Source organism: Apostichopus japonicus, chromosome 16 (assembly GCF_037975245.1).
Source record: "Apostichopus japonicus isolate 1M-3 chromosome 16, ASM3797524v1, whole genome shotgun sequence".
Lineage (NCBI taxonomy): Eukaryota > Metazoa > Echinodermata > Holothuroidea > Aspidochirotida > Stichopodidae > Apostichopus > Apostichopus japonicus.
This window is the reverse complement of record NC_092576.1, coordinates 41,746,695-41,774,355: the sequence shown is the minus strand read 5'-3', so window position 1 is coordinate 41,774,355 and position 27,661 is coordinate 41,746,695. Positions and strand designations below refer to the sequence as shown.

Sequence of the window (27,661 nt, the reverse complement as noted above, 5' to 3'; positions counted from 1 at the left end):
ATTTGTAATAACAAAACACTGTGTATACAGGTAACAATGCTATGTATGCCTACAACGATGTATGTATGTATTTTAGATCATCCTGCAAGCAGGAACTCGCAAGAGGCCTCATTGGCCTATCAAAGCTGCAAGCTGAGACCGAAGTCAGTCTCTTAGATTCATATTTAACGTCCATGATTATGAATTGTCAACAACTCTGTAACTGGACGACATACATTAATCTTGGAGTGTCTCAAACCGGTGACATTATGATTGGAAGGCACCGGCGTTAACCACTAAGCTAACACTTCATAACCCTCCATGCGTGTTACAATGGTACCGTGATAGTTACCGTATTAACCAAGCTCTGATACCGACATCGTATTGTAAAGCCCCTGTACCTCGGACGAGCGGTAGCGTGGGTTACCATCAGTTGGAGGCCACCTGATGTCAGGGCAGGGGAAAGCGGAGGCGAACACTAATGCTAGCAGGGCTTGAACCAATACCCAAAAAAAGAAGAAGAGAGAAGAACATAGTTTAAGAGAACTGGGTCTCATTCCCCAATTTAATTAACTTAAAAATATACACTTAACAAAAATAAGGCAGTGTCTTTCTGTCGTACACAAATGAAAGCAAACAACGAGCAGAGATTCAATTTAAATAAACAACAAATAAACTATGTACCAGGGCGTGGGCAGCACGGCTCTTAAGAATCACGATATTGAATACCCGACACTGGGCGCCAACGTCAGACTGAACAAATACTGCTCAATGTGGTCCTGCCACGATTATTTTTTACAATACCGCCCTAATTTGACCCTACCTCCGGTGTCTATAACATGCAACGAAGCCAACCAGGACGGGAAGTTATTTGTTATATAATACAATGGGAAATGGCGCCCCGTAGTCAGCCCTCACTCCCGGACCCGCTCTCTAAAATATATAAACAACTTGCCTTTAAAATAATACATTACTGTAATAGCCGTGCTTCTCACCGCTGGTCTCCAATTCTCTGCCCGAACCTCAACAAAATAAATTAAGTCTTCCAAAATACACAAAAAAACAACACCGTCTTAATACACAAGTATAGAGAGCAAGTGCTATAGTAAAATAGATAAACGCTAAACAGAACAACTTGTGTGATAAGACAGCGAATGCCTGGAATGCTGGTAATGGAAGACGACGGGGAAAGCGAGAGAGACCTGCATAATATAACAAAAGTAAGTGGAATGGTGAGTGAATGGGCAACATATTGCATGGTAAATTATGCAAAACTAGGGGAAACATATTCTGAGTAGCCGTGGGCGTGTTCGAAATACGGGGTACACGCATCCCGAACACCCCAGGGCGTAACAGTATTATCATTAATTCAGTACATACACAATTCTGATGAGTTGAGAAAGGCTCGATATAGGACCAACGTGGTGTTAAACCACTCCAAGCAGGCTGCATTCAATCAATCCATATTCGAGTAGCAAACAAGCTGGTGTTTGCAACAAACTCTGTGAAACATCTTTATCCTGTATACTATTTTCTGTTCCAATTGTTGGGAACCAGAATATCTCTTTAGTTATTCGATATACCATAGTTGGATTGTTTAACTTCCTCTTTAGATTCCTGTGTTGAATAACGTGTATTACAATAGTCTATAGGTTCTAACTGATTCCAACACAGGTTGCGCATTATTGTTTGGTAACTGCTGGTGTGTGTCGGTTAATTCTCCTCTTGTGGGACCAAGCTATACTAGTAATTTGTGACTACTGATGTGTGGCGTTCCATTGTCTTCTGTTGATTCCTTCCAAGTTTCAGTTTGATATTTGTGTGGAATAACGTGCATTACTATAGTATAATGGCTTAATTGATTCTTATACAGGTTCTGCAATATTGTTTGGTATGTACTGGTGTGTATCTGTGGCTTGCAGGAACTGTATGTTATATGCAAAAGCTACGTCGATGGTTCTCATCGATATAAACTAAATCATTCATCACTTGGGGGTATTGACTTTTCATATCAATTTCTTCTAATATTGTGACTACTGAAATGCGATCCCTAACACATAAAATGAATTTCCTTCTTGATTTTACGTGGAAAAATCTACATTTTAGTAACAGTACTTTTAATCAATTTAATACATGATTTATTTCGAACTTCCTCGGTGCTCAATACGTTTGGAATGAGCTTAGTTCTGATCTCAACAGTATTAAATAAGTAACAATTGCTTCTTGACGCTTTGGTAAGTGCTTCTGTATGGCAAACACAGTGTTTTTTAATAGAAGCCCTGTACATGTGCTAGTAGCACGAAACAAATAGTATACGGCATTTATTCGACTGAATTCAATACAATAAGTATGATATTTATGATATACCATATAATGTATAATGAGTGTCTGTTTATTTTTTACAATGTATAAGTACCTATTGGTATGGTAGAGTCAAAACGGTTTCATTTAAATTCGTATCGATTCAAGTGTAAAATTAAATTTCTTACAACTGATACGGGCTCAATAAATTGATTTGCTTCTTCATGCAAAGGACGTTGGCTAGCCGCCTGATATTTCTAGACCTGGCTTGCAGTGCGATTCTAACATCATAATTACAGATTCAAGTGCAATGCCCATTGGTGCGTACCAGGACTACTACACTGGTACGTGTGCTTCATTGTGTAGTATTGTACATCTTAGAGTTTGAATGCGAGTACAATTAACGAGTACGAGTAAGTATATATGCTAGAATTGGAGTTGTTAATTTACTTCATGTTTGGCTTATAAGACCTTTAACAGAGACATATGTACATTAAACACTGGTGCCGTTTGACGAGGTGCAGGAAGACAATCTTTGAATGACAACAAGATTATAAAATGTAACTCTTCTTATAGATAGAACAAAAATGAGCGTTTTGTATCGAGGAGGTGTTAATCAGACGTCTTCATCTTTCTATAAAACCAACAGGGGTAATATAGTCAGATAGTTAAGACATTGGATGTGCGACTTGGCCATGTAGCGAATGTTTGAATGGAGTTTATTGAGAGTGTATTATACGGGTGTTTGTGAGTGTGAATGTATCTAGCTACCAATAACCGGGTAGCTGATGTAAAATCACGACCAAAGATCTGTGTATTGATTTGAAGATACAAAAGCAACACATCTATTATGCATTTAATTACATCGAAATTCTATTCTCAAGGTGTTCTTTTCCATTACTAACCCCAAACTTCGTCCAAGCCATCACTGTATAATACGTATACTACGATATTGAGACATATTCTTTCTTCATCAGATTCTCCAATTCAAGAATAAACATGGCGGGCTGGATATTGAACTACTGTGTGTTGTGTTTAGTTGCCGTAAGTTATCTGTAGTGTCGTCGAACCAGTAAATCAGACGTGGGGGCAATCATTTGTGCAAACAAATACAGAAAGTCGCTGTATTTGTAGTTAAAGCTTTTGTGAAAATCTATTTCGATTTAGCCGACCTCTCAAAGAGGGCAATTTAAATTGACACTCTTGAACTTACTCAATATGCATGTTATACCTAAGTATATGTGACCCAAATAAAGTAGCTGGAACATCGCTGGCACATCCGAATGTTAAATATAGTTTAAGGTTCTGAGAAGGTAACGATATACCAAATACTGTGATACAACCATAATCGACGCTGGTGACAATATAGCCATACAGGCCGTTCAATGTATCACTATAGCGGGGAACATTTAAATGCGGTTCGGGACACGATTATGTTGTTTTCCAGAGTCAAACTAGTGAAACTGGAAGATTCCAGCGGTATGTTAGAGTTAAAAATAACATACTTAGATTTCGTCCCAATTGAGAGAATAAACAACAAATAAATTAATCTTTATGCTTATGTATTTTATTTTCCAAAGAAAAGTTTACCATTGTAACAAATTATGGCTGCTGAGAAGGAGCATAATGCAAGGGGAAATCAGATGGAAGTACAGGAATTGACACCGTTATCTCGAGTATGTCACGGTAAAAGAAAAAAGAAAAAAAAAACACTTCTCAAACAGACTATTACATGCTTTCTGTAACGTTGCTGCTCTAGTTTGAACAATAAAGCAATCCGTACATAATTCTACGAACATCTGTGTGTAGTCATGCATACAGTCAATGTCTCGTTCATTGATTTTTACAGTGCTGTGTAATTAGCTAAATTCCACTAATCTACATAAACAGTTTTATGTTAGACACATTCGATTTAAAAACCTCCATTTCCTCGTAGAAGAAATAGTAGTCTGATACACACTCAGCAATAACAATATTCTCTACCTAAGGAAAGTCAATACCAAAACTGCAGCTCCCGCAACTTATTATGGTCGTATCTATTGATCCTTTTTCCCACTCTCCTGTTCCTTGTCTTCTATTATACATCTCTGATATTTATCATAAACAACCTTGGTGCATAGTCCTGCTAATGACATACCGTATCCACAGTAACTGTCATATAAAACGCAAAATGAAATAACGTGGATGCTTTAACACCAAGTGTGTAAAACATTCAGTGAAATTCAACCCTTCCTTTATTCCCATTCCACCTATAGAATAAATTCTCGCATTTTCCACGAGTCTCTTCTGCAAAACTACAAATAATTGATGATTTACATTAACAAATTTAGCTCTGTCTCCCCCCCCCCCTTCCCCCCTTCAGTCATCCCGATAATCCTCATTATATTTTTCACACAACAATACATTTTTTCACAAATAATGTCAGTTTGCTATCATTTAATCGTTATTATTAATGGTCGAGGAAGACATTAACCTTCTTATCAAATTCTCAGCCCATTCAAACTTTATGAATTCTTATTATAACTTAGTTTCTATATCTTGGTCGTGGTAACAGAGCTTTACGTGCAATTAAGTGTGTTTTGTTACAAGTCGCAGCTATTCTACTGCAGGATATAGTATGGAATGCTAAAGTAATAGAAAGTAGGTGAATGCCTTTTATGTTGGTTGCGTATATACAAAGGCCAAGTTTACAAACGTTCAACGGCTGAACGAACAAGATAAACAAGACACACGATCTTAACACAAAAGTAACTCGTTATACAATTTACAAGTTCAATATTGTTAAATGCCATAAGAGCTACGTGTCGGTTGCACACTAACGCAGGTCGACGCCATTTTATTCATTTCTCAACGCAGGTTGACGCCATTCCTTTAGTTCTATATATCCATGCGCATAAAGATGCCATCGCTTTTGCGAGAAGTGCTGGTCATCAATCTGTATTATCGAAAGTATCGGACAGAAGTATCGAACTGGTAAGTGAAGTAGTTAATGTTATATAGAAACTGTATTTAATAAACGAACCACACATGGATAAGTAATCTTTACTGCTATGTCGTATACTGTTATGATTGGTCTGGCGGTGCGGTTTTTGTCCACATCTACTGGAACCTGCTATTAGATGATTTTATTTAGCAGCCTACGTATTCTATGAATGTATTCAGTTATCTATCCAGCAACGCAACATGCAATGCCTTTCCAAAAAAAGTCAATTTCGGATAGTCTTAACAGAAGAGCAAATGTCGTTAGCCAATAGAGAATATTCCCCAAACATCAATTCGTATGGTTTTCTTTATCCAACTTGGTCAACACAACGTGATTGTTATGGAACGCAAGGGTATATAAATCGACATGTGTGTATATTACGCTGCTTGTTATTATCATATGTTAACATTAAATTGCCAAAAAAACCAGAACTGGCTTCTACTTGTCAGCCTAAGAATAAATGTGTGGTGACGACCGTTTTCAACCGTATAACAGGTAATCTTTTAACCGTTTAATTCACATTTCATCTTTGGGCAAGATGTATATACATTAGCTATTTTGGTGTAATAACAAATATTGTTTATTACTCGTTGACTAGTATACATGTATGTTGCACAGATTGAAATAGAATAGCTGCGACTTGTCAATAAACCCATTTAACATATCATCAAGTAAAACAATCGATCGGAAAGAAAGTGACAAAGAAATATTGTGTCACCATTAGTTATAACGATCAAAAAAATGCAAACTGGTTATATTTTGCTTCTTCGTTAAAATAAAGACCTTTCTTTGTCATACATTGTCAAATGACAGCACATATACAACTTGACAAAGTGACTTTCAATATGCTCATTATGTTGCTTCCCTCAAACACCCAGACACGCCGGCAAATTCACACACTTTAGGTCTTACCCATTAAGTGCCCTAATGTGAATGGTCTTTATACTCCTCCGTATTAAGATGTATAACAGCTTACTGTGCTACATAGCTACATAGCAAGCCATTTCATGATGATGATGATCATGATCATGATGAAAATAAATCACTTGTTCATTCGGGAATATCATTTGTTCAGTGTGAGGTTTTCAGATACAAGAAAATACATGTTGAACAACTATAGAAACATATGTCTGCAGACCAGTCGGCTCGATTTCAGCAGAGTGAGCTAGAGTGACGTGTGTTAGAATATTTAAATATACAAACCTGCTTTCTCGTGACTCACATGTGAGAATTCATTGTTAAACGATTAATTATTGCTAATTCGTTATTTTTCTGGAACTGTTAGACAATGCAGCAGCAACATAATGTGCTCAATTTGAAATTTTTAAAACCAGTTTCGTCCCTCATCTTCATCAGACTTACGGAACCATTTTGATGAAATACATTTCCTGTGATATGTTACTTCATTCTGTTTGGATAATACGCTGATATTAAATTATTTCGTATTTACTGATTATACACATTTTGGCCGTAATTTTTTTACTGAAATAACACAGCAGTTTTTAAAAATGATATACAACCATGATAGGTATAGTTCTAATTTTGCTGCTACTCATCTTATTTGAAGTAAATAAAAAACGCTCTATTATAAACATTTCCATAGGTACGATGGCTGCCAAGCATGTGGAAGAAACAGCAAAGAAGAATTCTACAGGTACGATTGTCACTTTTTAATTGTCGCTGTAATGAATAGCCATTACAAATTTGACATAAGCAAAATAAAAACAACTCAGTTTAAATATGAAAAATCAGTGTATGTCACTTTGGGATACATGGATGGGTCATAACTGTACACTTAGCTCTATGGGTAGATGTCTCTGCAATGTGCCGTGTTTTTTGTTGGGGGGTGGGGGGATTTGTTTTTCGGCTTTACTGATATTCGTTCAAACTACACCGCCTTGCACAAGATGCTTACTAACATCTGGAATATATGTTTGATGGGTTCCATCTAACATTCACTAACATCCGGATTACACACGGTGTCCTAAACAGATCCGAGCTGTTTAGTCTGTCGGTTTCTTCAAGTTTTTTTTTTCTACATATAGTTAGTTATACTATTGTCTTTGTGTGGAGCCGGGCTACATGGTTCGTGGATTAATATGTATTTCACTTAAATTCAATACAGCTGGATTATATCATTCATGAAATAGTTATAAAGCCCCTTACACCTGATCCAGAATATATGGCATGTGAATTATTTGTGTTTTTTTGTGTATTTTTTTTAACAGGTTTCGGTAGGTTCAAAGCTAAATTAGGTGATATCCTAACTAAGGACAGTATTTTGCAACTTGCCACCTTCTTTGGATACCCGCCGGCCCAAATCGATTTGCTGCAAAATGAAATTAGTCGTAATCACTTCATGATTCGCTATATGGAGGAGAGAGGGCAAATAACAGAGACAGATATCTCGACTCTTTTGTATGCTTTGAAAGTGCTTAATCTTCATGAGATACAGAAAAAGGCGCAAACATTGTTCGAGCTTCATACAGGGAAACGGTGTACAGGTAATGATCAGTCTATGCAGCAGCCAGAAGGTGAGTGTATGAATCTGAAGAACACTCCAGGTACAATATCAACCATATGTATATTAAACATCACCTTCAACGTTCGAAATAAATACCATGTATAATTGCCCTGACAGAAATCTAACGATACACTTGAAACATCCATAACAATGAACTAATACAATATGAGTTGATGAAGTAACCGATAAACCATTAAGAGTTTTAATACTTTATGCTAACAGAAACATTGACACTTTGTTATCCTTTATTTCGATCTCCTGTCAACTTTGGGATAACGTATCTCCAACAGACCTTAACTTTGGAAAACTGGACCTCGGTTCGAATGAATCTTTTACTTCTGACGTGAGTTAATTGAAATGTTTAGCTTGATACAAATGCTTCAACTCTTGTGTAGAAAATCATTATTTAAAATATTAAGCTGCTTGTGGTAGACTAAGTCCATACTTCTACATTTTATGCAACTATTTCTAAGTTTTTAGTCAGTACTGATGTAACGAGAAATGTTTGTAATTGGAAATGATATTAATAATAAAGGTTGGTAGTGATTATACGACTCCGAGCAAGGGAATCACGGGCTTGATCCCTATATCATTTCATATCATCGAAAACAATTTCTCACACAGTAACTTTTCCATATTTTCCGTCGGCTTTAAGTTCTGTTATTTGGTACATCATCAATTGGACTCGCATGGACCATCTTGTCTATCAGAAATGTAGAGGAAGATGTGCTTTGTTTTTGTCACTCTATAAATTCACAGTCACCAATATGACCATTGTCTAATAATTTCAAAAATGTGTTTTCCTTACATCAAGTTTACCATACTCGGACTAGCATCGTTTAGCTCGGCAGATCAACATAGCATAACCCTGGAAAATGGAAAACTGGTGCCTGTATCGTCCACCTTAGAGGATCTACAGATCAACACGAACAATGGAAAAGAATTTACCCAGGACCAAGTCATAGGAATATTGTTGTTTGCACAGCAATGCAAACGGCTGAAGAAATTGTCGTAAGTAATCACATATCACTTACTGTTACGTTTGTTTTAACTTTAACTTAATGAACGTTAAATTACCTGCAGCAAATTATGGAACTGTGGTCTTGAGTATAACTTTAAGCTAGATGATTGATTTATGCATACTGGAACGTGATAGTATTGTTGCTGTTTAGTAAAATGGGATTGTACTTCATATGTTGTATTTTACTATTGTGTAGTGTAATCACCAGAGTGAGACATTAAAGCAAAACTGATTCGTTCTCTCTGAGAACAGACGAGTACACTCAATAAATATTTAGGCAGAGAAGCTCGGAACGCAACAATACTTAATGAGGGATGCATCACTAACTGTACACTAAAGTTACTTCATAAACGGTGGATAACATTGAAATGATTCAATCATTTAACGCATTCACCACTCACAAATCACATTTTATTTTACAGATTCATTGATTGTTTGTTACCTCTGTCTCTTCTCGTCGGTTCTCTTTCTCCTATTACGAAGTTACGTAACATTCAAGGTGAGAATATAGAAACAACTCAATTTGTTACTCATGAAAAGCAATTTGTGACCCTTTGTGGGACACTAAACGGGCTATATCATTATATTGTAAACGTCAACGAAGAATATCAATATTTGATAATACATTTACCTTGTCATTATGTATACCATTTTGTTTGTTAACGTGCTTGATATATAAAGAAAATCGTTGTATAATTCTTCTTTCCAGTTTCATGGACACCGACTGAACATGGTTTCCATTTAGATTCTTCTAGAGGTAAATGGGTGTCGAACTCCAAGGAAGCCACAACACTTGAAGTAAGTCGTTTACCACTCTCTTGAGTGCAATCCTGTCCGTAGAGTACGTTTTTCATAAGTTTAACGACAAATATTTAAACCTTGATAAACTGAAATAAAAAACAATAAAATGTGGAAAATTCCCAATTATGCTGAACGTTAACGGTTACTTAACTATCTGCGACTGTTTTTGTGGAATAATGTTTATTGTATTGGTAATTTCCATTCGTGTTTATGTGATCTAAATATAGGCCAGTAAATATAAATGAATAGTCACCCTCGCTATGTAGTGACCAGTGATCAACCAGCGTTTGTTGGAATGTAGATTCAATGAATTAAAAGTAAAATTGTGTTTAGGTGTTATATTTCCAATTATTTGGATCCATTTACGAATAAGAAAACTAAATTCTTCCCTACAGGAATTCATTTCACCTTTGAAATGCGTTACATTCAAACAGTTAGATGATACTGTTCTGATGTGCATTTAAAAGAGGTTTCTACTGTCATTCAGTTACTCGTGCTGTTTTAGTCGTTGTGAATAAGTGTCAGATTTGAAATCGTCTTCAAATACACAAGAAAAACAGTTTCTTGAACAGACACAGAAACATAAAATTCCGTAACTGACATATAAAGTAACTACATTGAAGAAATGCACACATGCGTACAGTTTCATCAATCGCACGCTTGTCAAAATCGGAAGCTTCCCCTATGCACTAGAAAATTTAAACAATGCTAGCTGCATAATTTAAACAAAACATTTTATGGATGATAACCAACATTTTCTACGAATTATAATCATTCGAAAAGCTCCCCTCTACTTTGGATATTTTTGTACACGAAACGGGGACGGGAAAATTATTGGTACGTTTACAAATCACAGCTTTGATACATATCATGTTTGATAGCGGTCCCTGCGCCAGAGTAGAGAGGGTTTATAGGCTATTTTCTCAAAACAAGTCCTCCCCTCCCCAGTCCGATGCGGTAAAGCAATATTGAGACATTCTCCGCTATATGTCCCCCTTTCTCCTTCTGTCGGTAACGTAAGGTGAACAAAATACTGAACCGGGTAAAACTGGATACCCGAAATTGGAATATAACGAATGCATGTATTTGGAAGATTTATGTAGTTTAACGCTGCCAACGTCCTGGTATGGGGAACTCCCTGTCCGGGAACCAACCGAAGTGGCGGGAAGGTAAGAGGAGGGGGGATGGTACAAACAAGCCTTTAAACCGGACAGCAGATATCGAAAGTGTAAGGTTTAATAGACATGTAATTCTTCACTCAATCTTTACACTACATAATACACTGTACATATGAAACACACCACCGCTCTAGGGGCGGGCACCATTTGCGACTGTAGCAGCTCAACAATCGCGCAGCGCAAGGGTCAGGAATTGCACAGATCTCGGGCAGCACAGGTGCTGGGCAACGCACAGGCGTCGGGCAATCCGCAAGTGTCGGGCAGCAAAGGCGTCTGGCAGCACAAATATCTGTACAGCGCTATGAAACAAAAAATACATCTGACTTAATCAAATTCGCTGATGCTGCTTCTATCACACACAGTGCGAGCAGGGAGTTGTTATGGGACAACTCCCTGGTGCTAATTACCATAATATTTTTCGACCCACCTAATCGACACAAACTGCTGGAAAACTTGTACTTCTTGGCCAATCAGCGACTACCCTCACAGTCTTACAGTTTGCCGTAACCAATGGGGTCGATCGACACACCCAGTATTTTGCATGTCTATCCAAGCACAGGAGAATACTCAAACACAAGTAGAATGATAAGAAATATTACGTAGCCGTTGTGCGACCTGGCTCTAAAAATAGCTCGCTGCCTCTGCGGAGCTCAATCGACGTTTAAATTAAACATACGAGAGGCAAATCGTACAACGGGAGTAACCCGTAGGTTTTCGCTACAATAGCTACACGAATACAAGGAATACATTGCAGTAAATAAATATAGGTGTAATTTCTCTCCCTGACATGTATTTGTGATCCAAACTTGCAACTTAGGCGAACAAGAACTATCTATACGTGTCTCAACTTTTGGGGTCCTGTACTCCTAGCCAAAAACAATGTACAGTACTAATTATCATCCAATTTGCTCCTTTTTGTTGCTCAGATAGTCTACTTAATTTGGTGTCGATATCGATCAACATCCATGTGAAATATGGTGCAAGCACGGCCAAGGTCACATTAAAGTTTAGTCACAATTTTGATTTTCATGAAAATATTCATAAATGAAGATTTGGTGTATGTGGCATTCTTGCATGTCTCAGTATTTGAACCGAAAACGTTCGCTAAGCCCACTAATCCCTTCCAATCCCCAATATTAGCACTGTGTGATCTGCTTCCAATTAGCCCTCCCAAATATGTGACGAAATATTGATGAACATGTTACCTTCATTCAGTATGATTGTAATTTAAATTTTGAAATGCTATTGTCTTCTGTAATAAAAGCTGCACATCTCCATCTGCACCATAATAGATATACCTACCAACATGTACTATTATGAATTCTTAATTTTTTTTTATATGTTTGATACACATACGTCTGTAGCCACTAGGAGAATCGGAACAAGTATCTCGAACGTCTCCAAAGTGTATGTAATGCCACACGAACACGAAGTCGTATTCAAAGATGTAGTTAAAATGATAAAAATGACAGCAAATTTGTGCATCTAAGCCATCTATCCTAAAAATAATTTTCTAAATGGAAAATGAGAACCTCTCCCGTCAGACTCTCACACAAAAGGAGTATTTATATAATTCATTGTCCCTTTCCCTGTCCTCTCTCCTTCTACAGCTCTAAATCGTCAATACGTTACATAGGATATAGAGACTATGTTATGCCAATAAGAGTCATATAAATACAATATATAATTAAAATTAAGTTCCGTGACTGGGGGTAGCACCATTATAAATACAATCCCACTAAACGAAAGTTTCCTCAAGGGGAGGGTATCTTTCTCTCTCCTTGGACTCCTACACAGAACGGACATTACATTTGCCCCCACCCTCTTGCTTAAAATCGAATTCGTAATAGAGAGCAGAGTCTATATGATGTTATGAAAGTCAAAAGTCAAAACGTTAATTTAAGTTGATATCCCTTATTCATACAACATTGAAGGGATGGGGGGTTATCAGCTCCCCTCACAGCTTCCATCTACCGTTAATATTATGTGAAATGGTGATACTCAAGGGAGCAATTTTAAAATGTTATAACTTGAAGTTCTTCCTATGTCCATTTGAAGACGCTTCTATTTTTATTTCCAGACCAAGGGTCAAAACAGTTTACGACTTCTGTGTTCGAGTGTTGTGTTTCTAAGGAGAACTGATTCTAAACAACTCCAGATGTCTACGATATTGCTACTTGAAATTGCATCAAGTCACAACGTAAGTCACTTATAAGTTAACACTTTCATAGAAATATCGCTACTTCAAGTTTATTAGACCATTGCAATTGATTTATATTATTTATGTGTTAAACTTGTTGTCACTTCAAAAGAAATAAAATACATATAGGCTGTATATGCAACCCTAACCATTCTTATAACGGTACATTGCAGTATCACGTGTCCATTACAAGCAACGGATATTATACTTGATCTAAGTCTACAAATCTGACCGAGATGATTAATTGTTATTTATTCACCGAGTGTCAGTGTCTGAATGAGTCCTTGTTAACACAGATGTAATCAGACTTTCCGTTATACGCAGCCCAGAGTATAACTGTTTTTACTAGTTAAACATCCCGCGACACACAAAGAATATACACCTTGATATGACAGGGGACGTCATTATTTGTTTAAGAAATAATAGCACTAACGTAAGTGATGACACTGTCAATAATGTATGGTAGACAATGAAACAAACACGATAGGACCGTTCATTTATCGCCAAACGTTTCAAAAGTATCATTATTTAGAAAAAAAGAGTTGGAACCCTGCAGACTGAAAGGAAATATAAATCTAGTATCAAGGTAATCGTTCCTATATCTCTAGCCTTGACCCAACACCCTCGTCACCTGTAACATTTATTTAGGAAGTGCGTCCTCCATTCTGCACAACCCATAGCTATATTCCAATTTAAATATGCATATTTTACGAAAGTACCATTTACCTTCTTTATTTATTGATGAGAAAGGACATTTATTTGGTTTCTCCTACTAATATTGGCTTATTAATAATTAAGTTTCATGTATTTTGGTACAGTAGAAGGAACGACTGAAGAAGAATAGCAAAAGCCTAAACAATTTAAAATATTTGGAAGCTTCCTTTCACGAGTACACTCAAACAAGAAAACACCTGTTCTCAAATGTAAACAAAGCCGCACAGTGAAGGTTGATCATTTGCGCACGTAGACGTACGTATAGATTCCCGCAGGACGGGTGACTTAACTCTGTGTAGACTTACTCTGTGTAGAGATTCAGTTACACGTACATACATACGTGTTCATCATTGTACTGTGAAACTGATAATGGACTTACACCGCGTATGGTTTGCTGCTGTTATTATATTGACTTACGGTAATTATAGGCCTATTCAACGATTATAGGCCTAGGCATGCTTGAGAGATTTTGTCTTTTCGGTCACATTAGTCGTTGCATGAATTTTAAAGGTATTACTTCTTTATGTAACCTTACCTTTCTGGAATGACTATTTCAGCCTACTATAATATTACTAATAGGCTAGGTTACGTTTGTTCTTCTTGAAATTGGAGCCTTAAGAAGTAAAACTATATAGAAACGTCAGCAGAGTAGAAATTACATGAAACAGTTAGATGACAAACCAGAAATTAGATCCCGAAAATGAGCTTGCTGAACGCACAAAAGCATAAGTAGGGCCTATATTCAAACATATAGACATCAAGTCATATGTTGCCGGTAAACTTCCTTTCAATGTGTTCAACTTAGACAACGTCTAGCCGAACAAAATAATAGCATGTATCAAGCTCATCAAATTAATTTATCATTTTTGTATTTCTGTTTTATTTGAGACCTTTACATATGTAGGCCTATTAGTGGCCAGTATAAATTTCTACCCGTTTGTACCGAGAGCGTTAATCAGTATTGGCGTTATACTTAGGCCTATTGGTTGACGTGGTAGCCCAACGTCAGTTGTAAAAAAATATGTAGGTATAACAAATAACGTTAGCTTTTTAAAGAAAATAAAAAGAATCAAAAGGTTTGTGATCTAATACATTTCACACGCGTAGGGCTAGGCTACGTCTCAATCACGTCACCGGACAGTGTCCGCGTTAGATTCACGGTGTCAAGTGTTTCATTATCAACTTGTTAGCCTTCGTAACGTAACGTTAGACTTTAACCGAGAGCTACGGCTAGTATAAGATTCTCTTTCCGGGAAAATTAAGAGCTTAGAATATAGTTATATATGTATATCCTCCGCCAGCCTTTTTAAATTTGGATTTAATTATTGTCTCAGTCATAAGAGTAGGTTCCAACTTTTATCCTAAATAAATTATATACTGTGGAGTGTGGGCCTAAATAGACAAATGAGGTAAAGTTGGTAACAGTAAGGGATGGATGTTTCCAACCGGAGGAACTAGTCTAGACTTAGGCATACAGTAGGTCAAAAGTGAGAGATCTAAAGATTATAGGTAAACTGTATCAAAATTGGGGAAAATTGAATGGGAAAGTTAAACTCAAATTAGTCTATAAAAGTACATTATACTTATAGTTAAATATGACGGTGGCTTCGTTCATACTTTGTAGGATTAAGCTAGGTTATTGTAAACCTGGCCGGCTATCTGGCTTCGCTACTGGTTTGTCGGTCTGCTGGCGAATGGAATGTCTAACATATGCACAACACGAAATTAATATAGCCCTATATAATATTTGTGTAATTCTAATGATTGGAAATGATTTTATTTTATTATTACGAATTGATTGCAAGTAGGATATAGGCCTAGGCCCCTATACGATAAATAGACGTATCGAGATGCGCTGTATATCCCGGGAAGGAAACTCATTTGTAATGGGTCACTCACGGCAGGAACGTTATCGAGACTCCGCTAGTGTTGCTGTAGGAATGTTTTAATGCACTGACTTACAGGAATAAAGCAATAACATAGATTATGAAAACTACAGAAATAGTTAATGTATGTGATAAAAATAATATTACTGACCAAATATAAATACTTATGACACTGTTATTTTTAATTGTATCTGAATTTCGTCAACTTACAAATTTTATTTTAATCAAATCATTATTAAATGATGCTTTTTTTTATTGGTACGTTTGGCAAGCAAGTTTGAAAAAGTCACCAATCTTCTTTCTGTTTATTATTAATAATGTAAATGCAATAAAGTTCCTAATATTATGAATATTGAAATAATTAGAAATCACAGACAATTCTTTGTTAAAATTGATGATTAAATGTATAGCTTTTTTATTCATTGTTGTGTTCTATTACATATTCATTTGATATTCGTCCTGTGTATTTATCCATCATGGATGAACTATAAGATAAGTTAACTGTGATATTTCTTTCCTATTCTTCAGATTCCAATATCTCATCTAAAACTAGAATGGTCCTTCAGTGGATTTGACGGTAAAGATATCAGACTTGAGTCCGGTCTTAGTTTATCGAGCCTATCATCAGTAGAGAAGATATCCATCAATGCAGGAAGACAGAAACAAGAATTTACAGAGGAAGAAGTGACCGGATTAATAAACTATGGAATAGAGTCACCAAGATTCAAGGAACTATGGTAAGGGGAAAACATCGTGACAGGCATTGGCTGATAATATGTGGTTATGACGGGAGGGTGTGGGTGGTCAGAGGGTGTGCGTATGGGGTATATAGGAGGGGATACGGTAATGATATTGTGTAGTGTACAGTACATCTTAAGGCTTTTCCACACGGTAGGATGTAATCAGGTGAGTGGGTGGGTGGGGGGGGGGGTTGCTATTTCAGTTTAATAGGAACAACAAATAACCTTAGAACTTATGAACGAAATAAAACTACAAGAAACAATTAAACAGATAAATATAACTTAAAAACTGATCGAAAGATGGGAAAATTTCAAGTGTATGGAAACAAAAACTTATATTATTTATTGTTTATTTTTAAATAATTTTTTAGTTATAAAATGAAATTGTGTGTGTTGTGCAAATTGTATTAAGATATAGTTAAAATATCAAATAACTAAATGTTTATAGAAGGGCGTAAGGAGGGGTGGTGAAATGGTTGTTTGGCAATCATAACTATAGCTGATACTTATAACTTGTCAACAGCTCTTTTACTGAAATAAAGAAAAAGGCAAATTCATTGACCTCTATCTTATTTTATTACAAAGATGACATCACACATTCATTTAATTTATAAATATTAAATATTTACTTTCCCTGCTTTATTTACCTTTGAAGGCTTCATAACTGTAAACTGCCGTCATCGATCAGGCCAGACATCATACCAGAAGGATCAAGATCAAGGAATATTAAAGGTACGATTTTTACATAAGAATTATTGATCAAGTAGATTGCTTTTATTGCAACGTTTAACATATTTCTGACATGAGAGGGAAGTGTTGATGAGGAGGGTGTGTGTGTGGGGGGGGGGGGTTGTATCATGAGATAATTGTTGACAAGATTGAACCTAGAATGGTGATCTAGAGGTAGTGCGGTAGTGCTTGCATATAACAAACAGACTAGTGCTGTATGGGGATATGATTTAAGGGGGGGGGGACTTCTTAAACACGTGTGTTCCCTTGGAATTCCTTGAGCTGACTTAAGCCAGTTTTATATCGGTCGATATTACAATGAAATCTAAAAGATTTTAGTGTTTTGAGTTAACAGTTATTTAATATATTTTTTTTATTACCCTATAAAGTGAACAGTATACCCTGTGAAGTAAGCCAGAAGTATAACATAACATATAAAATACAATTATTGGTTGGATTACTAGTGACTGTTAATTTTTAGTACTTTATTACTAATTAATTATTAGAGAGATCATTTCAATGGTTCAGTTTACTGATATTCGACCCCTCTAGTGCATGTACATTAAATCTTACTGTAAACATTATAAGTATGTCAAACAAATTAATATTTAATCTTATGTATTGTATAAAATATGTCATTTATTACTAAGATAATTTATTGATAATATTATATTATATTTACAGTCATATCATCAAGTGAATCCAGATATCTGGATTTAAAATCCGGTCAATGGAGGAAGGTTTGTAATATTTGGTATTTTTAAGTACATTGTAATCATTAATAATGTTATTTGCTTTCACATTTCCCTGTGATAATGTTATTATTAGTAACATGCATAACAGTGAAGGGGTAGAGGGGTCGATCAATTTTCAAAAAATAATTTTTTTATAAAAAGCCAGCATCCTTAAGATATATATTGTCTCACTGTGTGGAATATTCCGGTGACAGACGATATAATTCTTACAGGAAAGTAAACAATATTCCACATTCCTAGTTCTCAATATCTTGCTCTTACCTATAGATACATTTATTTGGATTTAATTAATTTACAAGTCATCATGCCAGCTGTTTTTAAAAATCCTTGTTTTGCTGTATTTTTTATTTAATCTGATTAAATTAGAATAATCACTCGACTGTTATTGTATTTTGAATTAAAGATGCATTTATTAGTAAATTTATTATTTTCCTCAGTGGGAAATGTTTGCACCTTCTTTTTTTCATCATAATTTAAGATTATGAGGTCACATAATCTTACCTTTCTAGATGCATTCATTAAGTTTAACATATTTAAAAAAAATATTCGTTAACCCATTCAACCTAGTTTGAGAGCTTCACTGTGAAGGGAGGCAAACATACACATTGAAACAGTAAACATTAACTAATTTTAAACTGTATTTCAAATATCTGCTAATTTAATCATTTTATTAATCTCCGCTATTAACACCAGAGTTCATTGTCTCCTTAACGCCTCAATTTTACATTAATATTATTCTATTTAATAATTCCTGTTTATTTATTTCAATAGCCCGATGACATCCAGACTATTACAGAGATGTGTTCAGTTGGTTTGATCATCCACAGAGACACCAGTGAGTCTGTACAGAGGTCAGTGATAGAGCTCCTGGTGGAAGCATCCAATCATGACGTAAGTAAAACATAAAGGGATATATTGAATAAATACATCAATTAATACAAGTTAAAATAAGATAAAACTGTTGAATGTCTTAATGAGGGATTGGATCGCTTTAGTTATTAAATACTAAACTGTTTAATTACGAATAATGAAATACAACTTAACATTATTTACAACCGTTGGATGTCTTCATAAGAGATAATATCGGTTTGGTTCTTAAATATTAAATTGTTTAAATAAGAACAAGGAAATACAGGTTTAAATTGATATATATTTGTAAGCTCAAGATAAAACAGAATCGTAGACACAAACAATTAATATAAATAAAATAATAAACTACTGGGTAGAGTGTGTAGTTAACAAATAAATAAATAATATTTATAAAATTCTGTTTCCAAGTTTCTATTCAGCAATATTTCCTGTTCATCTTAGTTTAATTAATTTCAACTTTCAAAATCTTCCCAGAAACTGAAGTATAAAATAATAATTTAAGACAGAAAGGGTCAATGAATTGTTTCATGTTTTACGGATTTGGCCGAATATTTTGATTTTGTTTTAAGTTTACATTTAAATTAAAACAGAAATAGATGAAGTGCTTGATAAACATACCTTAGTTGTAGAATACATCAATAACAAATTGATACCTAAATATAAAATGTATGATAATTAACAGTTCACTGAAAAACCAACCCCACCTCAACCAGATCTTCCCATCAAAAATTACATGAATTAAAAATAATCTAATTCATTTTGAACATATCAGTTCCGGCTCATACAACCCCCCCCCCCCTCCCACCTCATCCCCCTATCAAACACAAATTACATTAAATATGTTTATGCCGTCTGTATGCTCCCCCACCCTAAAAGCACCCCTCCTTACCCCTACCACACCCATCCCTACCAGTATGACACCCATCGGTCCATTTATCTCTCACCCCTTGCACACCCATTGACAATAACAACATAACATTCATGAGGGTAAACCATATTCACGCCCTCCCCCACACTAAAACACCCTACTAATACTCCGACCAAATATCACTTTACCTTAGCACACCCTTCCTTACCATAACACACACCCCTCCCTACACCCCTGACTTCCCTTCTTTCGTCCATCCCTCACCCCTCTTACACACCTTTAATTCAATTTACAGAAATAACAATGACTGATCTCTGTAATAAACCTAATCCTCTTGTTTACCCTTTATCAGCTTTCAATAATAACAAAGATAAAAGCGAAGATAAAAAGAAATTACAAATATGTTTTTTTTTTAATAAATTCAAACCACTAATTATTAAATCATCAACAAAACAATAAAAAAAAATGATTAAAATAAACAAATTATTATTTGATTAATTTGACATGAAAACAACAATAAAGTTTAATCTTCCTAAATTAATGATGATGTTATTATTTTCAAGTATTTATCCTGTAAACAAACATGATGATATTAATTCTATTTATTATTTTCCTTTCTTCAGATTCCCATACACTGGGTGAGTCTCAACTGGTCCTTTAGTAAGATTGATGAAGATGGGAACATTATCCTCTCCTCTGGTCTCTCTCTACCAATCATAACATCAATGGAGGATATGAGCATACAGACAGAGAAAGGGAGAGAAATGAATAAACATGAAGTTAAAGGAATATTAAAATATGTACAACACTCTCAAAGATTCAAGCAACTGCGGTAAGTACAATTAATAAATATGTAAATAATATTAGTAATATTAATAACTAATTAATATGAATGATGTTAACAATATAGGAATTACTAATGTAGTTGTATTTCATATTTATTGAAGGTTTATTGATAGGTTCAGATAATTGTAGAAGTAGAATACAACCAATGAAGAAGAAATTGAATCAAGAAATAAACTAACAATGATAAAACAGTCATCAGGTAAGGAATACGATTAATGGGGGAGTAAAATAGAGACAAAATGATACAGAAACACATAATTTTAACTATAAATTCTTAAGAAAAATGAAATTGATTGAATTAAGGACAAAGGAGTCCCTTGCCTTAAAATTAATATATCTCACTGAAACAATAACAAAAAAGTGAGATGTAATTAGGCCAAGATTTGATGAATAAATAAGTTAAGTTATCATTATCATAGAGTATGAAAAAAGACCTTTGGCCAAAATCTTCCCAAACTAAATAAACACAAACTTTGATGAGTTAGATTAACAGAAAAAATGTTAAAGGAGATAAAGTAGAAAAAAAAAACAATTTGTTATACCAAAGCTCAATATTTTCCTCTTTCTCAGGAGGAAATTTTCTTTAATTAGTTTATAAATTAACTGATAATTAAATGCACATTTATTTTAAAGTAAAAACAAGGCAGTGAGATAAATTAAACATATCGTTATTGGCCTCATCTATTAATACGACACCCCTCTCAACTATACTACCCTACGCTCTACCTAATCAGCCCCTCCCCTAAACTAAACTATGCTAGACCGCTTACCCCATTTCGTTAATCTGTTTATAACATTTGGAAATTTATTTGTTAACAACCAACACCCCTTGCCCACCCCCACCCCCCACAAGCACACTAACACCCAAATTCACACAGCAAGGTCTCCTGTAATATTGTTATTGTCAGTCTCTTCTGTTCAACGAATGATCTCTAAGATTTTAATGTAGATCCTTGCTAACATTGCAGTATACTCCTGTCTCCTCCCCCCCCCCCTCCCCAACCACATACCCCTTCCCCAATCCATGACCCTCCATCTCAAAGCTACCAGGCCAATAACCCTTATATTATCTCTATACACTCTACATTGTGTGTCAGCATATTCCCATTTGCAAATCTAACCTGCCATATATACCCAATACTGTACACATTGATATCATACATTTTTACGTTAACAATTTCCACTCTTTTCTACTCAGTACACATTTTGTTTGATCGCAAAAGTCTATTAAACTTAATTAACCTTTTTTTTTTCTTGCTAAAGATGTACACTGACTGTACTGACACTTTCAATAGTTTAACATTTTGTTTTGTTCATCACCTGTCAATCAAATACTTGAACAATACAATGAAAAGAAGTTGTATTCAATAAAAGAGACGCGCGTGTACCACGCCCAATGGAAAGAAGTTGTTTTACGCGCCTTGCAATGAAACGAAGTTGTATTCAATAAAGCAGACGCGCGCGTCCTGCACAAAAAGCACCTGGAATTTACTGACAAACAAGTACCTGGGGACTGCAATAGATACGTCACGTCTAGGCACTGTCTGGTTTTAAATCGTTGGGAGGCCTTCCTGATGTTGATTTTATTCTGTGTATATATAGAACATTTTTGGCTTTCATGGATATCACAAACACTGTTGGCTTTCATGGATATCACGAATGGGGGCGGGTGGGGGGGGGTATGATGGGATGATATAAGTATTTGGAATATATTATAGACCAGGGTTGTCCAACCTACGGCCCGCAGGCCACAGTCCCGTCCGCCGCAGGGTTGCGTCCGGCCCGCCAGAGATGATCTACGGTGCGAAATTTAGTGAGCTTATTGATAACAATTTGAAGCTATATACAAAAAAAAACTACATACAGGTCAGTTTGTGTGACACTCTCTCATCGGAGGGGGGGGGCGGCTGAACTTTATTTATCTATTGTATCAAGACGAAAAATAAATCAGTGCGCTCCACGCGCAGTGCCCACATTTTGTTGCCTTGGGCTTCGAGCGAAAAATCAAGCGTTGGGTTCATGCGGCCCCCTCCTTCATCATAATCATTCCATGTGGCCCTCCATTGCAAAAGGTTGGACAACCCTGTAATATAGACAATACCACTTAACTACCGTTGTAACTAAAATACATCCAAAGTTTGTTTGAAAAATGGGCTCGATAACTTTCCTGCCAAGCACCATGTCCTTTCTGAGAGTTCGTAAGGTTTCAGGCCTGGACGGTCTACATCTATGGCATTATTAGAATATATGTAAAACATAAACAAATCAAGTATTGATAGTTAATGAAAAAAAAAACTTCCAAATGGTTTTAGATTGGACAATAAATTATTTATTTAAGACGGAAATAAATATTTGCATATTAACTAGCATAGTCCTCCAACGCAAGTTATAACATCAGACCAAAGTCCTTATAACCAAGATCAACATAGCAAAAGAAGAAAACATTACTTCATCTTTCAGACCTGTTTTAATCTCAATCCGTTAATACAACACGAACACATCTACCGCACCTAACATTGTTCCCTCCACCCCGTAACTACTCCACCACTAGACCCTGTAATATATTACTTCCTTTACCCCTTCTTTCCTTTCCCACTGTAAGTTGTTTCCACAGCCCCCTCCCTACCTTACTCAAAGCCTACCATGTTCCACTTGTGGTGAACCCCCCTCCCCTTCCTGCTGATATGTTAACATTTCTTCAACGTCATTGATTTATATCATCTAATTCCCATTTCTTATGTATCGGATCTTCGTTACCAAAAGGAAGTATATTTCAGTATTGCGATTGTCCTTTATAGTTCGTACTTTTGTATTCATCTTTTTCAGTACCATCTACCCGCACTCCCCCCCCCCTCACCCGCCCACGCCCTGCCCCGTCGTGCGTCTATAGTGAGAAAAGCAAAACAAAGTTTAAAGAGCAAAGTCTTTTAGCTGTGACCTACAGTATTCTAGGCCTTTCTCTCTCTAATACACGCACAATCGCACACATTAATTTCATCCAGATACGACTGCCTCACCATACTCTGAATAGTGTATCCATTTTAGGAGTCAATATGCTACTATTATATTACCGTACAGTGATCACGCTTTTTCTACACACACTGTGTATATATTACATATGGTATATGTGTACAGACCAACTAGTGAATGTTAACTTTCCTTTCATTATAATCTCTATTAATATAATGATGTACACTATATATCAAGCTCATTGTATTCTTTACACATGACCTGTCAATCGCGCGGTAATGCGTCACGTGACTAAACGACTGCAGCTCCGGTATCTGGATACGTCAATGATCTGTTGTTCTGAAGGTCATTTTGACAAGTACTAAAGCTGTCTCTATTTAATTATAATGTTAGCCACACGATGTTTGGAAGAAAACGATACTAACTACTAACATCTTATACGTTTTCATTAGGCCTATTATTATATCGAAAAGGATCTTAACACATTGGGGGAATATGGTTCAGTCGGTGGATTTAGGGATTCTGCTAGGGAAGAATAGGACCACTACTACTGGTGCCCCCTCTCCCATCCCCTGTTTTTCTTAAAGGTCACACAGCGTATTTCGTATAGCAAAACCTTACGTTTAGGGACCACACTCTATCTATCGTCTAACATTCTTATTTCCGGGTAGGAACCCCAAAGCCCTACGTTGGTTTAAATGACCCCAGGGCAACATACCCTCCATTATAAATACTACTCTGGCCCTCCTATAAAGGTCCATGCCCCTACTTTCATCAGTCGGAGAAATTTTGAACTTATCAAATATTATTAACTAGCACAACCTTCTTTTAGAGCTAATTTATAAAAACATAAATTATAGTCTTAACATACCTCAGAATGCATCATTTGGCTTCTATTTTGTTTTGTTTTTATTCTGGGGTGAGGTGGGGGCACCCTAGACCACTATATGTGAGAGTTAGCTTTAGTGATGCTACGACAGCACCCACTCAGTTATAAAAATATTTAATTCACACCTGGCCTAGCCATAAACATTTAAGTCACTACCTAAATCAGTCTGAATATTCTCATTTTACACTGGGTTTCGTGATTAAATGATAGCATGTTGTAATTAGTTTATCAAATGTTAACGAATGCAACTGAGCTGAGTGGGTGGACAGTGTAGCGGACTGGGGAGTTCAACCCCCCCCCCCCCCCCCACCCTCTCTCTCGCTCGTCTCTTAATGATAGCCCTCTGTATATACGTATATTCACAGTGCCTCAATATGCTTAGTTAAAAGATTGGAGCACTGATGCAGAAATAACAATGAAACTGATAGGCCTACATTAAAAACATGTACGTAATCAATATATTTATGAACCGTAGTTTCACATAAGACTACAACACTGTTCACACGATTAGGATGTTAGGAGACCGCTACCTATTTTTGCTATTCTATGAATGAATAGTTCAAACTAAAAAAAAAAGAAAAAAAAAACGCACGGTCATCGGCTCACCGCATACGCGTTCGTGCATATATACGTGATGAGAGGTTAAACTAAACCTTGTTTTTTTCTTTCGGTATGCCATTCCTATACGTACCTAGAATATTGAGGTTGTACACTACTGACTAATGAAATCACAAGAAATGATAAGAGTGACTTCGCTAAAAAGTAATTGAAACAGCGCATAATACATGTACAGAGGTCCACATTATCATATGTCTATTTTCCTTTTGGAAGTGAAAACTCTCACCGCGGGGGGGGGGGGGGGGGGGTTGCAAGTGAAAACTCAGCGGGGGGGTGTGGCTGCGGCACTGTTTTTATTTAATGGAATTATTAAAAGTAAGCCGGCACTTTCAGTTACTGATAAACAAACATCAAGACAGAGCAAATCTTTGCATCATGTACTGTTTTAACATTTTCTCCCGCCAGGTAGAGATGGAAAGAATGAAACAGAGCTTTTAATACTTAGCACGATGTGGTATCTGAGAACTCAACAACAAAAAAACTAACGATCGGTAGTTGGGGTAGGGGTGGGGGTGGGGGTAGACACGAGGTGAAAAGAATTAAAGAATTACAATTTTTAAAGGGCAATAGCACGGTGAGGTATCTGAGCACTCAGCAAAGAAAACTAACGATTGGTAGTTGGGGTGGGGGGGGGGGGGGTAGACTCGAGGTGAAAAGAATTAAAAAATTTACATTTTTAAAGGGTAATAGCACGGTGAGGTATCTGAGTACTCAGCAAAGAAAACTAACGATTGGTAGTTGGGGTGGGGGTTGAGGAGGGTGGGGAGGTAGAAACGAGGTGGAAAGAATGAAACAGAGCTTTTAATAGTTAGCACGGTGTGTATATCTGAGAACTAAAAAAAATCTAACGATCGGTAGTTGGGGTGAGGGTGGGGGGGGGGTAGAAACGACCGGAAAGGTTGTGACATATATGCTCATTTAGAGAACATTACATTTGCACATTTAATTTGCGACATAAAACATACCGTGTTTATTTAACTATTATCAGGAGATAAATCATCGCGTCTTCAATTATGTTTAAATGCTATTTAGGTCAGTCCGAATAACACTAACAACAGCATTTAACTTTGATGACACAATCTATGTAAGCTGACAATATTGCGGAAAGTAATGTTAATTTGCGATGTTACCTATATATCTGAAAAAAAAAAAAAAAATACTCGAACTTTTTCATGTGTATGTCTTAACGAGATATTGATGACGTAATGAATTTACATATTTATTTGTCTGTTTTCTTATTCGTGGGTCTGTTTCTGCGTTATGAGATTAACTAAATTCGCAGCAACTTACAGTTATATGAAAACGAAATTAGAAATGAAACACTGATGTGATCAGTTTTCTTTGACTAGTAATCGAAGCTCCTTGGGTATTAGAAAAAAGATATCACCGACACTTTCTATATTATACATCCTTTGAAGCGCCCTTGACAAGCCGGACATTCCTTAATGTTGATATTATGTTTTAATGGTCGGTTAATTTCAATAACTGATACACACAAATATATGCATGGATAACGTAAGAGCTTATCATTGCATGATTTATATTTGTGAACTTTCTTCCTTCAGATCGACTGGCAAAACATGTCAGGTTACATCAGCGACATCTGATTATTTGGACAGGAATAGTGTGGTGCCGTTTTGAGCACTGGACAATGAACATAACGGACTGGGTGGGAAAGAGAGAGGGGGAGTTGAAAAGAATGCAATAGAGCCTTACTTCTATTGTATATTAACTGCTGCCCCACTGTAATAATATATCATCAGTTTCCAATTGAGGGCTTGACGTCATAATCGAACCTGTTTTGAGACTTTTGGATTTGGAGTTAAACCTTTGGCATTTGAGAAAAAGCTTCCATCATTTTGAATGTACTGTTTTAGCTGTTTTTAATATTTTCCGTAGCCGGTGTGTTCCTGATCCCTCCTTAACACTCTACTAATGTGTGAAGTTGTATAACAGAGGAAGGAACAACTATTGATGTATTGCATACTATGGGCTAATATTTACACTGTACTCCAAATAGTAACAATTAAAAAGTATGAAATGACATATGACTGATTCTATTTATTTCTCTGATTATAGCCTAAGGGACTGTCTGCTGCCCTCATCGATCCCCGTCGGACCATCTCTATCCACACTGAAATCTCGGGGAGTGAAAGGTAAAGTACTCATTGATTAATCAATTAGTGTCGTTTCATGTATATCATGTTGTTTACAGTTCAAACCATTCCCGTAGTCGCGTATTGATTGGGGTTTAGGTTCAGTCAAAGTGAGGGCGCTATATCACCGGGCGTCATTGCATGTTGAAATAGACATGGACATATATTCATGAGTCAGAAAATTTGTCAGATATCATTTATTTGTTGGTGTCGTACAGTACAGGGTAGATTGTACTGTGCAACAAGTTCAGTAAATTATTTTTCTTGATAAAGTCAATCTGCTGCATTAAAGACTGTCATAAGCCATCACTCTCCTACATTATTTAAGCAAGTACATATAACTGTGTATCGAGCCCATCATACAGATAACAATACTAGAATATATTTAAAAAGGCTTTCTGATTGCGTACGTCATGAGAAATAGTAATGAAAACAGTATCGTAGGAAGCGATTTAAACATAAGGAGACAGAAAGCGATTGGATTTGCAGGTCTGAGGTGTTTTTTTTTTTTTTTTTTTTTTCGGTACTACGGTGGCCAAGTAGGACACTGGAAATGTTGCTATTTTATACCAAAAATTCAGAATTTAAATCTCAAAATTTCGGCTAAGTTTCTCGAATTTTCAACTGTTTAAT

The 27,661-nt window shown here is 36.1% G+C and overlaps 1 protein-coding gene across 2 annotated transcripts in view; it reads left to right on the top strand.

Moving 5' to 3' along the window:
* LOC139982664 (uncharacterized) overlaps window positions 1-27,661 on the top strand; it is a 75,342-nt gene that overhangs the window by 41,748 nt on the left and 5,933 nt on the right. Inside the window, exons 1-15 of one of the 2 annotated variants that reach the window (XM_071995701.1) lie at window positions 3,307-3,324; window positions 5,137-5,253; window positions 6,867-6,917; window positions 7,492-7,797; window positions 8,078-8,130; window positions 8,602-8,798; window positions 9,231-9,307; window positions 9,518-9,606; window positions 12,868-12,987; window positions 16,116-16,324; window positions 16,983-17,059; window positions 17,741-17,796; window positions 18,583-18,702; window positions 20,173-20,381; window positions 26,952-27,028. In XM_071995701.1, coding sequence (XP_071851802.1) covers window positions 6,872-6,917; window positions 7,492-7,797; window positions 8,078-8,130; window positions 8,602-8,798; window positions 9,231-9,307; window positions 9,518-9,606; window positions 12,868-12,987; window positions 16,116-16,324; window positions 16,983-17,059; window positions 17,741-17,796; window positions 18,583-18,702; window positions 20,173-20,381; window positions 26,952-27,028 — 1,636 coding nt within the window. In that variant the 5' untranslated portion in view covers window positions 3,307-3,324; window positions 5,137-5,253; window positions 6,867-6,871. Of the gene's footprint in view, window positions 1-3,306; window positions 3,325-5,136; window positions 5,254-6,866; window positions 6,918-7,491; window positions 7,798-8,077; window positions 8,131-8,601; window positions 8,799-9,230; window positions 9,308-9,517; window positions 9,607-12,867; window positions 12,988-16,115; window positions 16,325-16,982; window positions 17,060-17,740; window positions 17,797-18,582; window positions 18,703-20,172; window positions 20,382-26,951; window positions 27,029-27,661 lie in introns of those variants that run through there. The other variant, XM_071995702.1, reaches the window with a different exon arrangement.